Source organism: Rhinopithecus bieti, unplaced genomic scaffold, assembly GCF_001698545.2.
Source record: "Rhinopithecus bieti isolate Rb0 unplaced genomic scaffold, ASM169854v2 scaffold_16175, whole genome shotgun sequence".
NCBI lineage: Eukaryota > Metazoa > Chordata > Mammalia > Primates > Cercopithecidae > Rhinopithecus > Rhinopithecus bieti.
Window position 1 is genome coordinate 693054 of NW_016808491.1, and position 14219 is coordinate 707272.

A 14219-nucleotide genomic window follows, 5' to 3' on the forward strand; every position below is an offset into this window, starting at 1 on the left:
GTGGCGTGATCTCGGCTCACTGCAACCTCCACCTCCCAGGTTCAAGCAATTCTCCTGCCTCAGCCTCCCGAAGCCGAGAGGCACATGCCACCATGCCTGGCTAATTTTTTGTATTTTTAGTAGAGGGGGGTTTCACGGTGTTAACTAGGATGGTCTTGATCTCCTGACCTCGTGATCCGCCTGCCTCGGCCTCTCAGAGTGCTGGGGTTATAGGTGTGAGCCACCATGCCCGGCTATTCCTGAGAACTTCTTACTTTTATTTTTATTTTACATGGCATAGTGTGGTGTCTAGGAACCATATTTTTTGTATTCTGATTCTAGACCTGTTATTAATGAGCTGTGTAATCTTGGGCAAATTACTTAACTACTCTGCATTTCTCTTTCTGTGTGTAATGTGTAACAGTTCTTAACTGGTAGGGTTGTGAAGATTAAATGTGCTCATCATGTACATGAAGAGTTTAAAATGATACCTAACATAAGCCCAATGTAAGTTTGAAGTATCATTATTGTTTTCTAACTGTTGGTAATACAGAAATGCAACGTTGTTATCTCTTGATTTCATAAGTCAGAAACCCTGATAAACTCTTACGAATTCCAATAATTTGCCTGTGGATTCTTTTTACATTTCAATATACACAATCATATCATCTACAGATAATGTCAGTTTATATCCTTTCTGCTAATCCCTGGGGCTTTTTTAACTTTTTGAGACAGAGTCTTTCGCTCTTTCACCCAGGCTGGAGTCCAGTTGCGCAATCTTGGGTCACTGCAACCTCTGCCTTCCAAGTTCAAGCAATTCTCATGCCTCAGCCTCCTGAGTAGCTGGGATTACAGGTGCCTGCCACCACGTCTAGCTAATTTTTTGTATTTTTAGTAGAGATTGGGTTTCACCAGGTTGGCCAGCCTGGTCTCAAATGCCTCACCTCAAGTGATCCACCCACCTTGGCCCCCTAAAGTACTGGGATTACAGACAAGAGCCACCACACCTGGCCTAATCCCTGGGACTTTAATTCTTTTTCTTGCTTAAGTAAGATAGACCCAACTTCTAAAATTAATATAGAAATGGAAAAAGAAAGCATTTAGAATAGAGCTGCTGAAAACTTTTTTTTTTTAAGCTGTAAGACTTAACATGGAGCTGCAGTAATCAAACCAGTTTGGTAATGTCAGAAGGATAGATATATAAATTAATGGAGCATATTAGAGAGACTAGAAATAGATCCACAGATGTGGTCAATTGATTTTCAACAGTGTTGCCAATCTAATCCACTAGAGAAAGGGAAAATCTTTCAGTAAGTGGGTTTTGTACAAGTGGATATTGGTATTGGGGATAAAAAGTATTAACCATTATCCTGTGACATACTGACAAATTAATTTGAAATGGATCTTAGTCCTGTATGTAAAATTTGTTGTGTGGACCTGTAGTTCCAGCTATTCAGGAGGCCAAGGTGGAAGGATCACCTGAGCCTGGGAGTTCTGGGCTGTAATGTTCTGTTCTGATCGGATGTCTGCACTTAAGTTCTGCAGCGATATCGTGACTTCCCAGGAGAGGAGGCCAACAAGGTTGCCTAAGGAGGGTTGAACTGGTCCAGGTCAGAAACAGAGGAGGTCACAACTTCCATGTAGATCCGTAGTGGTATTGTGCCTGTGAATAGCCACTGTACTCCAGCCTGGGCAGCACCAAGACCCTGTCTCTTAAAAACAAATGCACTTATACCTATAAAATTTCCCGAAGAAGACATAGGAGAAAATCTTTGTAACCTGGAGATATGCAAAGTTTATTAGACCACAGAAGGCACAAATCGTAAAAGGAAATAATTTACGTATTGTACATCATAATTTGAGTGCTCCACTGTTTGAAAGATACATCAAGAAAACCAAAAGGCAAACATCACTCATTCCAAGTTGGCAAAACCTCTGGCTCCTACCTAGCCTGGTGATTTGTGAAATTTAAAAATGTTGCTGGGTGCAGTGGCCAGCACACCTGTAGTCCCTGTTACATGGGAGGCTGAGGCAGGAGGATTGTTTGAGCTCAGGCTTGAGTGCGCTCTAACCAAGCCTGTGAATAGCTGCTGTACTTCATTTCGGGTAACACAGTCAGACCCCATCTCCAAACAATATATAAATTAATTAAAATGTGATTTACTGTTAAACACAAATGTTCATAGCAGTTTTATTTATAATAGCCAAAATCTAGAAGTATTCTACTAACAGGTGAATAGATAAAAGTGGTCCTTCTATGCAGTCAAATACTATTCAGCAATAAAAAGGAATAAAGTAGAGATAAAGGCAAAGGGATTATGCTGAACAAGAGAAGGCAGACGGAAAGGAACACCTATTGTGTAATTCTGTTTGTGTGTATTTCTATAAAATGCAAACTAATCTGTAGTGTGAGAAAGATCAGTGGTTGCCTGAGGACAAAGTTTGGAGAGAGATAGATAGCAGAGGGACATGAGAAAAGTTTCAGGAATGGTGTGAATATTTGTTATCTTGATTGTGATAATAATTTCACATGCTTTAAATATACAGTCATGTGTTCCTTAACCACAGGGATACGTTCTGAGAAACGTGTCATTAGGTGGTTTTGTTGTGTACTTAAACATAGATGTTATAGCTTACTATACACCTAGACTGTATGGCATGTTACCGTAATGAATACTGTAGGCAACTATAACATATGATAACTATTTGTGTATCTAAACATAGAAAGGGTACAGTAAAAATACAGTATAAAAATAAAAATGGTACACCTGTATAGGGCACTTCCCATGAGTAGAGGTTGCAGGACTGAAAGTAATATTTTTCTTTCCTTAATAATAAATTAGCCTTAGCTTGCCCGGGCATGGTGGCTCACACCTGTAATCCCAGCACTTTGGGAGGCCAAGACAAGTGGATCACTTGAGGTCAGGAGTTCGAGACCAGCCTGGCCAACACTGTAAAACCCCATCTGTACTAAAAAATACAAAAATTAGCTGGGCGTGGTGGAGGGCTTCTGTAATCCCAGCTACTTGGGAGGCTGAGGCAGGAGAATTGCTTGAACCCAGGAGGCGGAGTCTGCAGTGAGCCCAGATTGTGCCACTGCACTCCAGCCTGGGCGACAGAGTGAGACTCAGTTTAAAAAAATAATGATAGTAAATTAAATAAATAAATAAAATAACCTTAGCTTACTATAATTTTAACTTCATAAACTTTTATTTTAACTTTTGACTCTTTTGTGATAATTCTTAGCTTGAAACACAAGCACATTGTGTACAAAATATTTTTTGTTTACAAGGTGTTCAAAAATATTTTTTCTTCATATCCTTATTCTGTGAACTTTTTTCTATTAAACTTTTTTCAACTTTTAGTTTTTTATTAAAAACTAAGACACATACACACATTAACCTCAGTCTACGCAAGGTCAGGACTGTCAATATCGCTGTCTTCTACATCTTGTCCCACTGGAAGGTCTTCAGGGACAGTAACGTGTATGAAACTGTCATCTATAATGACAATACATTCTTGTGGAAGACCTCCTGAAGGACCTGATTGAAGCTGTTCTACAGTTCAGTTTTTTTAAAAAAAACAAGTAGGAGTACACTCTAAAATAACAATAGGAAGTATAGTATAGTATATACTATATAATGAAAGTATAGTATGTATATAAACCAGTAACATAATTCTTTATTACCAAGTGTTATATACTGTACACAATTTTATTTTCTGTACTTTTATATTATTGAGTTTGTTTATGCCAGCATCACTACAAACATATGAAGAATATGTTGCACTACAGTGTTACAATGGCTATAACATTACTGAGCAATAGGAATTTTTCAGTTCCATTATAATCATATGGGACCACCATTGTATATGTGGATTGTTATTGACTACTGAGCATGACAGTATATCAAAACTCATCACATTGTACGCAGATATACATATTACACACACATGAATATATGTACATTGTATTGTGTGTAAGTTAGAAAAGAAATGAAGTCAAATCATTTTACTCTAATGCTGAGTACCCTCCAAAGGTTTCTGTTTATTTCAGAGTGGATGCCCCCATCTTTACATTGAATCTACAAGGCCCTGTACCATCTTTTCTTCTTTTTGACAAATCTTTTTTCATGCTCCCCTACTTCATCCTTCTATCCCTCAATACTGATATCCCTATTGTTTATCAAACATATTAGGTATGTTCCAACCTCCAGATTGTTCCACTGGTTATTTCTTCTGCCTGGAGTGCTTTTCTTGCAGGTACACTGGGAGAGATATTTCTCATCTGCCTTCTTTGACCTGTCTTGACAAGCTCTTCCTCAGAACTCTCCTTATCCTTCCTTCTTTCTTTCCCTCCCCCCTCCTCCCTTCCTTTCCCTCTTCCTCTTCCTCTTCTCCCGTCCCGTCCCCCTCTTCTTTTCTTTTTCCTCTCTCTTTCTTTTCTTGCTTTCAACAGATCTCTCTCACTCTGTTACCCAGGCTGGAGTGCAGTGGTTCTATCATGCCTCACTGCAGCCTGGAACTTCTGGACTCAGGCAATCCTTCCACCTCAGCCTCCTGAGTAGCTGAGAATACAGGCAGGCACCACCATGCCTGATTAATTTTAAAATTTTTTGTAGAGAGGGGGTTATCACTATGTTTTCCAGGCTTCTCTTGAACTCTTGGCCTGACGTGATCCACCCACCTTGGCCTCCCAAAGTGCTGGGATTCTAGGTGTGAGTCACTATGCCCAGCCTGTTTTTTTCCATAGTAATTGTCACCTTCTTCCATGCTATACAGTTAACTTATTGCATATTCTGTGTATTGTTTATTCTGTTTTTAATCTCTATTAAACTTCACCAGGGCAGACTTGGGGAGTAGGATGCCTATTTAGTTTACTAATATTTTCTAATTCCTGAAGCAAAATAACCATGCAAACAATATTTGTTGAATAAATGTTTATTATTCTGTTTTTTCCACTACTGGTTTGAAGTTTAGCACTGTTTCTGTTTTTATCTAGATTTTTAACTTTCAAACATTTTACCAAAATCTAATGTTAATTAATAGCTGTACCTTTTCTTACATAATAGAAGAATATTAGGACACTTGGACTCCTTTTACCTCCTCCTTACTGTGATGTTACTATATTTTTACATTATTTGACTTTAATCTTGCCATTTGTTATTATTGTTTTGTACAGTCAGTATTCATTTAGATTAAACCATATATAACTCTAGGTTTTTCATTCCTTCTTGCAACTCAAGACAGGCCATCTGAAAACACTTATATTCTGCCTGAAAGATACTTTTTAGTATTTCACTTAGGAAAGGTCTATGGTACATATTTGAAGTTTTATTTGCCCCAAAATATTTTCTTTTGTTATCAATTTTAAGAGTTATTTTGCTGAGTATAAAATTCTAGGTTGACAGGTATTTTTTCTTTCAGCATATTAAAGATACCATTCGATGGTATTCTGGTTTCCATTGTTGCTCTTAGAAAGTCAGTTGTCAGCTGGGCACGGTGGCTCACGCCTGTAATCTCAGCACTTTGGGAGGCCGAGGCGGGCAGATCACAAGGTCAGGAGATCTAGACCATCCTGACTAACACAGTGAAACCCTGTCTCCACTAAAAATACAAAAAATTAGCTGGGCGTGGTGGCAAGCGCCTGTAGTCCCAGCTACTCGAGAGGCTGAGGCAGGAGAATGGCATGAACCCGGGAGGCGGAGCTTGCAGTGAGCCAAGATTGCACCACTGCACTCCAGCCTGGGTGACAGAGCGAGACTCCATCTCTAAAAAAAAAGAGAAAGTCAGTTGTCAAGCTAACTACTGCTCTGTTTTTTCTGGCTATTCTTTAGGAATTTTCCTTTTCTTTGGCGTCCTTTTTGTTTTGTGTAGTTTCAGTATGATGTATTTGATGTATTCATTTAAGGATTTATTTTTATTCTAATTGGAGCTCATTGGGCTTCTTGAGTCAGTGGATTGTTTGTCATTTTCAGTGGTTCTAGAAATTATCCTTTCATGTATTTCCCCTTACCACTATTTCTCTCCTGTCTTTCTGGAGCTTTGATTAGACATGTTATACCCCCATACTGTCCTCAGTGTACCAAACTTACTTTCCTTTCTGGGCTGCATTTGGAATAATTTCTTAGGACCTAACTTTCAATTCACTGATGACGCTCTTCAACTTAGTTTAATTGTTGTTAAATCTGTCCTGTAATTTTAGATTTTAGCAATTGTAGCTTTCATTTCCAGAAATTTTATTTGGTTCATTTTTAAAAAGTGTCTCCTGTACTACAGATTTTTTTTGTATGTCTTTTTTCAAACATACTATTTAAATCTTCATCTGCTTAATTTAGTATCTCAGATTTTTTGCAGTTTTCTTTCTGCTTAGATATTTCTGACTTTTGGGGTTTTTTGTGGGGAGGGTGAGGATGAGTTATTCACTTTACCTGGAGAATTAATTATGATTGTCCTTTGAGGCTCGGTATTAAGGTGTTTGTTCCTCCAGAGAGAATTTGCTTGCCTGCAACATTAAAGCCTCTATGTTCAGGATCATTTCAACCTAAATTCGTAGCTTGATTTTCCTTTGGACTTCCAAGAAATGTAAATTTGGGCTGTAAATTTTTGTGAAAGCTTCCTGTCAGTTAGGACTTTTCTCCCTTCTCTGCTAGTCACAAAGTAAACCTTCCTCATAGTCTTTTGAAGATGGTAGGAATAGTAGATAGGGTATTATTTTCAGCTTATACCGATAGGTTAATGCAGTGAGAGTATCCTGTTGACTTCTCACCATGGGCTAACCCTGGTATTTGCTTCTGGCCTGCTACCGCATGAGCTGATCAAACCAAAGCTCAGTGTCACAGGGTTAGAGTTTGGGCCTAGTTACTCCTTATAATCTCGGCAACTTTTAGGTTTCTTAAAGAAAGTCTTTATACTTGTTCATTGAGCATTTTTCTGCAGTAAGGTTGATTTATATTATTCTCCAATTTAGACATTAAGCTTGTTTGTTTAGGATTTTGCTATTTCAAATAACACTGTGATAAACTGATTTCATAGGTTAAAATGTTACGTATTAATTCATATTGCCTTGGTTGCTATCATGGTGGTACATTTTCCAAATGTGAAGAATCCGTTCTTAGTCATTCAGATCCGAAATGTTTTTCTTAAAGGTTTGTGTAATTGCCTCGTTCTGAAATGAGGATATGAATCCATTGTCTAACGGCTTACTTTGCTATATAATGTTTCTGTTTCTGCTCATTTAGGGAGTGTGGATTATATAGACACTTGAAAAATGCATGTTTTATCAAATTTTAGCAAATGTTCTTATTAATCTTATTTTACATAGAAACAGTTATTTAAATTTGGTCTTGATAATTGTTTGCCAGTCCTTTTATGTATTTCTATTGAATGTTCTATGATAGTTATCTCAAAATCTTTCCTAATTTCTCTCAAATCTGCTTGCTAGAGCTCTCTCTCTGCTCACCCTTTCTGTAGCCATCTGTGTTAGCCACTTTGCTGTGCTTAACAACTACTCCCCCTCATCAGTGGTTGATAGAAATTAATGTTTATTTCTCTCCCATGCCTCGGCAGCTGTGAATAAGCTCTTGCTGCCATCCTCCACTTCTCTTTTTTATGTGGGGCCCATGCTAAAGATCACTCCTTTTTGAGACATGACATTCTTGTGGCAGAGAGTCAAGAATAAGGGAGCAGGTATAAACCCGTAATGCCACTTGAAGGCTCTGTGTGGAAGTAGTAACGTGTCATTTCCACTGTTACTCTTTGGGAAAAACATAACATGATCAAGCCCAGTGTGAACTGCATGGAAATGTGTGCTCTTCCACCAGAAGGCATTGCAAGTCATGTTTGGCCAGTTACATAGAAGTGGGCAAGTGAATATTGGCAACAATAATACAACATCCACCATCTCTCTCCTTATGTTTAACTTTGTTTTTAGCCTTTCTAGCATAGATGTTCATAATTGCTTGTGTCTTATCTTGAGGTCTCTTTGTGAAGTCTTCCTTTGTGCCTTTAATATACTGTTTTCTGTTGTAAAAATGAATCATTTTACCTATGATCTTGAGCTTACTTGTGTGTAAGTTTGGCAAAGACAAAATCTTGTCTGCTTTGTTCAGACTCCTCACTAGAATGCTTAGCTCATGATATGCTCACAACATGTATATGTTAAATGGATTTTACTCTCTCTTCTTACTTCATCAATTATTCTGTCAGTTTCTCTCATTTTTTGAATCTCAATGTCAATTCTTTCTGCTAATTCTATCCCTGCAGTCTCTTGTGACTGTATTTTCTTGGATTACTGTAATTAGTTACATATTGAATAAATTATATTAAATCTTTTAATGAAGAAAATAAAATTATATGAGTTTTTAACTCCTGGCAAATAGAGCCTGCATACTTGTGCCTATAAATATGGTCATCTCCCTATCATTAAAAATCAAACTCCCCACTTTGAGGTTTGCAGTCCAACCTCTCATGAAATATTTCTGTAATACTGTTGTTTACCTTTTTCATTTCTCATTCTCTGTGCCCTATATTGAAGGTCCTCCCCATCCCCCTTTTGAAACTGTTCCTCTAGATTCTGAAGTACTATAATTCCATGTTTTTTTCCTATTTCTAAGGCTAGTCTGTTTCTCTTTTCTGTAGCATATTCCCTTTCCTTCTATTGCTTAAGTGTACCTATACCCGCAGGCTGTATCTTTAGCCTTCTTCATTTCTTGTCTCCTGCCGTTTTTAGTGGAGCTCTCATTTGTATGACTTTCACATTTATTTCTACACAGGTAATTCACAAATTTATGTGTTTACTTATAATAATCTGACTTTGCTCCCTTATTTCCACTTTTGGCCATTTCTATTTGAATATTTCATCATCATCTCAAATTTGATGTTCCCCCAAACCAAATTAATCATTTGTCTACTAAAACTGACTCTCCATTGGAACTGACTCCCATTTTTGTTGATGATACACAGTCACCAGGCTTCTTAAAGGAAAGAGAAGACCAGCATTTGTTTAGCATTTAGTACACACTAAATACTGTGCTTCTTTGATTACGTAATATCTGGCTAAGGGTTTTACCTCCAGTGAAAACTTCTCTGACCAGTCACAGCGAATCCTCTGTGATCACTTCTTATTCCAGTTGTAATACATTTGAATTTGTACCATTCGACCCTCATCATGAATCTCCTATAATTCGTACTTTTAGTTTGTAAGCCTCTCAAAGGCAAGAATTTTAACTCATTTTTTAAAATCAGCATAGTTACTCCACAGATACAGATTTAATAACATTTAATAAGTAACTGATTTTTCATTATGAAATCTTGCTCTAAATAAGAGAAAGAATCTCAGGCTAGTCCAAAACTAAATAACAGCTAAACTGTACTCTTGGTCCTTGAACCCAGTTGAAAGGGGTTAGCCTTTGGAAGTGGCCGAGGCTCTTAATTTATACATTAAAGATCACTTTTGAACAGATCTTTACTCCGTAACAGAATCTCTTTGTTAGTAATATACTTTCATGGAGCTGTTTTATATTGCTTTCATAACCATATTTATAGAAGGCAGTGTGTTTACTTTAGCTTCTCTTTCCCATTAGGTGCACCAGGTATAATTTCTTCACCATATGCAGGGGCTGCTGGATTTGCCCCAGCCATTGGATTTCCTCAAGCTACAGGTGATTCTTTTAAGTTGGATTTGAAATGACTTTTAATGAAGTTGTATATTTCCTAGGAACTTATCAAGATGAAGAATGTTATCATATTCGAAGAGTTTACCATAAAGCATTACACATACCAGCTGTAGAAGTGTAGTGATTTGTATGATACATAGCTTCCTTGTTATTTACAAATTATTCTCTCTGGTCCCATTCTTAATTCCAATAATCCATACTGGATTTTTGGATCCAATAATCCATATTGGATCCCATAATCCAATAATTATGTGTTCTGCATCATTTTTGTTTGCTTTTGGCACAAATAACTGTAGGCTAACTACATTAAATAACCTTAGATTTGCCTTTGCAGTTGTTAATATAAAATGTTTAAGTTGCTTCTCTCTTTACTGATAAGCTTATCAATTATGTGTTGAACAGACCTGTCTTATCTTTGGGCCTTCAATGCCTTTGACAGTACTCAACAAATATACAGTCATACTATACATTCACTATTCATCTTCAGAAAACCTTTTGTCATTAATGGGTTTTGAAGATTACCATAGAGGGGTATGCATGCTGTTTATTTCAGGGGATGTATATTTTGTCTCTAGCTAATGGAGATAATTAAGAGATAGGAATTGATTAATACTTTGATAATGACTCCCATTATTTTCCAAATAGTAAGCAAAATGAATTTGATTATAATTGAAGGAAAAGAGAAAATATTACTTTATGGTTTTATCTCTGGCATCTAAAGAAAACACTGAGGTTGGTGATTAGGGGAATGACAGAGTGGTAAGCCTATTCCATGTATTTCCACCTTAAACTGATTCGTGACTGTAACTACAAAGCAACATAGCTGCTTTCTGGCAGTAATCTTTATATTCTAACCTTTGAATTCTGGGAATTTTAACTATTCTCTCTCTCTCTCTTTTTTTTTTTTTTTTTTGTTGTTGTTGTTGTTGTGAGACAGAATCTCGCTCTGTCGCCTAGGCTGGAATGCAGTGGCGCAATCTCGGCTTACTACAACCTCCACTTCCTGGGTTCAAACGATTCTCATGCCTCAACCTTCTGAGTAGCTGGGACTCGTAGCTGGGACTAGACGTGCATGTCACCACGCCCAGCTAATTTTTGTATTTTTAGTAGAGATGGGGTTTTGCCATGTTGGCCAGGCTGGTCTCAAACTCCTGACCTCAAGTGATCAGCCTGCCTCAGCCTCCCAAAGTGCTGGGATTAAAGGGTGAGCCACTGCACCCGGCCAGTAACTACTCTCTTTTTGATGGAGAGGATGGAGTTAACAGAAAGAGTGATATGAAGGTTGAGGTTTTAAATTTTACCATCTTGGTGGTTTTTAGTATATCTTAACATATATTTAATTAAGTGAATATTCTACCTGTCATGTTAAAAACATAGTTTTATTTATTTGAAGCTCCTCCAAGTTTAATAATTGGTGGACATTTTGATATGTTTTCCCTCATTTTGGATATTTCTTTTAGATATACGCTATGTATAAATATTAAGTAATATTAAGAAAGACGAAAAGTGAATAAAAGAGGGCTTCTGACTTGATAAGACTTTTAAGCTGATAGAAGATAAACACACACACATCCTACAGTGTAGCTGAACTGTGCTCTTAGCTCATGTATAACAGACATACAAATAGCAAAAGTTATGCAAAAGTGTCAGGATTGGACTGCTGGGGCATGGGAATATGTCATGTGAGGGCTATTGATTTTGTGCAATAGTGTTCAGCCTGGCAGTGTGGTCTGCACAGTTTTAAAATTCAGCGGTATGGATGATGGTAGTTATGACCTTCTTAGATTGTCAAGCAGAATAGGCTGAATGTAAAATATATTATAATTTAATTACATGATACGTGGTCAAGTGGCCAGACTGTTTATTTTAAAGAATCATTAAATTAAGGAATTGGTTCATTTTGCATAAACTAGAGGTTTTGCCTTAGACAGTTTTTAAGCTGAGAACACAATATAGTGGGAAAGTGTGCTGTTTTAAGTATAGTGTCAGTATTCTGGTGTTACTGAGCTTTCAGTATTTCCATAATACCTAGAGAAGTAGAGAGCTCAGAACATTTCTGCTACAAAAGAATATTGAATTCTGTAAATTTCTATTTTGGTCAAAATAATATTTATATAGCATTTTATACAGTCACAAAATGTTTTTCCCATATAAAATGTCATATAGCACTACCTAGCATGCATGTTTTTGACTTTTGCTGAAGGACTTTAAAAAAATACATATCTGATTTTATGGTAGAAGTCAGTATGAATTAGGGTGTATCTACTGTAAGAAACAGAGGGAGTGTTTGTAGTTGACAGACCCTCTGAAAAGCCTAATAGCGTTAGGCCCAGTGAGTTCAGTTACTCTGCAGAGTACTGTGTGAATAATAGAGCACTAAGTATAATAATGTCTACAGATGAGGAGCTCAGCTTGCAGACAGACTCTGCAGGGCAGAAAACTGGCCTTCAGTATCTTTATGGTAGCTGTGACACATTTTCTTTCTGTATTTTTCCTTTCTGTGAAATGCTTCTGGTATTTTTAAAAGGTCTATCAGTTCCAGCTGTTCCTGGAGCTCTTGGTCCTCTCACAATCACCTCCTCTGCTGTCACTGGAAGGATGGCCATTCCTGGGGCTAGTGGTATACCAGGAAATTCTGTTCTACTCGTCACGAATCTCAATCCTGATGTGAGTTGAAAAGTACTATATGTAAATATAGTCTTTCAGGAGAAGGTATGGTAGCACTTTTTTCTTTCTTTTCTTTCTTATTTTTTTTTTTTTTTGGAGAAAGGGTTTCACTCTTTCACTCAGGCTGGAGAGTGGTGCTGCAGTCACTCACTGCGACCTCTGCTTCCTGGGCTCAAGTGATCCTCCCACCTCGGGCTCTCAAGTAGCCAGGACTACAGGCGCCCACTACCACACCTGGCTAATTTTTAAATTATTATTATTCTTTTGTAGAAACAGGATCTTGCTGTGTTGCCCAGGCTGGTCTCGAGTTCCTGGGCTCAAGCGATCCACCCACAGCCTCCCAAAGTGCTGGGATTACAGGTGTGAGCCACCATGCCCAGCCATGGTAACTTCTGATCCAGGGTTGTATTCAAATTAAAATGCTTAAGTTTGTTTTAAGAACTTACATTAAAATTCATCACTAGTATATACAGAAGAAGCATATAAAACCATGCTTTAAAATAAAAACAACTGTCATTACAGTATAAATAAACTTATTTTCAATTTTTCCTTAAATTATTGTCAGACACTTATTTTGTGTTACCCTTTACAGCTTATCACACCACATGGGCTTTTTATCCTATTTGGTAAGTTCATTTTTGCTATTTTAATATTGTCTACAGGTGTGAATTGAGCACATTTCACTTATTTAGTAATATTTATTGATTACTTCTATGTGCCAAGTATTGTGTTGACACTGAGGATAAAACAGTGAATAAGACTTAGTAAGTAATTACAATGATGATTTATAATATGGGAAATAGAGGTTTTGTAAAGGGAGTGTAATGCAGGGAGACCTAACCTAGCAGAGAGACTCAATAGAAATGATAGTTAAACTGACTTGTTAAACGTGAGTGAGAATCAGCCAGGCAGAAAGTGGGGGCAGTGTCTTCACAGAGGAGGGGAGAGGGGAGAGATGGGTCCTGATACATGGAAGTGAAGGAAGCCCAGTTGTGAGCATAGGCGAGCATAACAGAGACCTGGTGAAGGTGGACAGCTGCATAGGGTCAAAATCGTGAAGAGCTCTTGAAAGCTTTGTTAAGGAGTTTGGCTTTTACCTAAGAACAATCGGAAGCCATTGAACAGTTTTAAGGGAAGAGAGTGGCATAATGCGATTCAGGTTTTTAAAATAGTCTCCAAACTTTCTAACAGCATGGAAATACGAGAACAATGAAATAAGCAATATTTACTATTTTAAAGATTTTTATTAATGAGTTTATTTTCCATAAAAGATTAACATTTAATAATGAACAGTATGATTTAATATGCTTTGATATTATTAAAAATCCTTGTTTTCATTTTGATTCAGTATTCCAAGGGTAGATTATTTTACTACTTATTTTAATGGTTGTCATAGCTGAAGAAGATAAATCTTAAAGATACATAATCTAAATGCAGGGGTTTCATTATTGCCGTACTTCAATAATTATTTCATTAATTTTTTCATGTAATCCACCAATGTTTGTCGTGTTTTACCTAGAAAAGTTAGATTTTTTCCTCTTAAATCAGTGGATCTTGAAAACTGTTGTATTTGAATATGTCTAACAAATAGAGTTAAAATTCACTGGTATGCTTCATTTGTAAGATTTTTAAAATAAGATAGAAAATTGTTTCCAAATTTTTTGAATGTGATAGTTTTAGAGACAGGGTCTCACTCTGTTGCCCAGGCTGGAGTGCAAAGGCGTGATCATAGCTCACTGTAGTCGCAAACTCTTGGGCTCAAGCAGTCCTCCTCCCTCAGCCTTCCGAGTAGCTAGGATTATAAGTGCAAGCCACAGCACCTGGCTGATAGGTTTTTTTAAATGGAATTTTTTGAGATGTAATTTACAACCATACAGTTTACATGCTTTGGATTTACAA

The 14219-nt window shown here is 37.2% G+C and overlaps 1 protein-coding gene across 1 annotated transcript in view; it reads left to right on the forward strand.

Annotated features, from left to right (window-relative positions):
• PTBP3 (polypyrimidine tract binding protein 3) overlaps window positions 1–14219 on the forward strand; it is a 120994-nt gene that overhangs the window by 95287 nt on the left and 11488 nt on the right. The window contains 3 exon segments of the mRNA XM_017886743.1: window positions 9561–9638; window positions 12181–12320; window positions 12913–12946. Of these exon segments, the coding sequence (XP_017742232.1) occupies window positions 9561–9638; window positions 12181–12320; window positions 12913–12946 (252 nt within the window).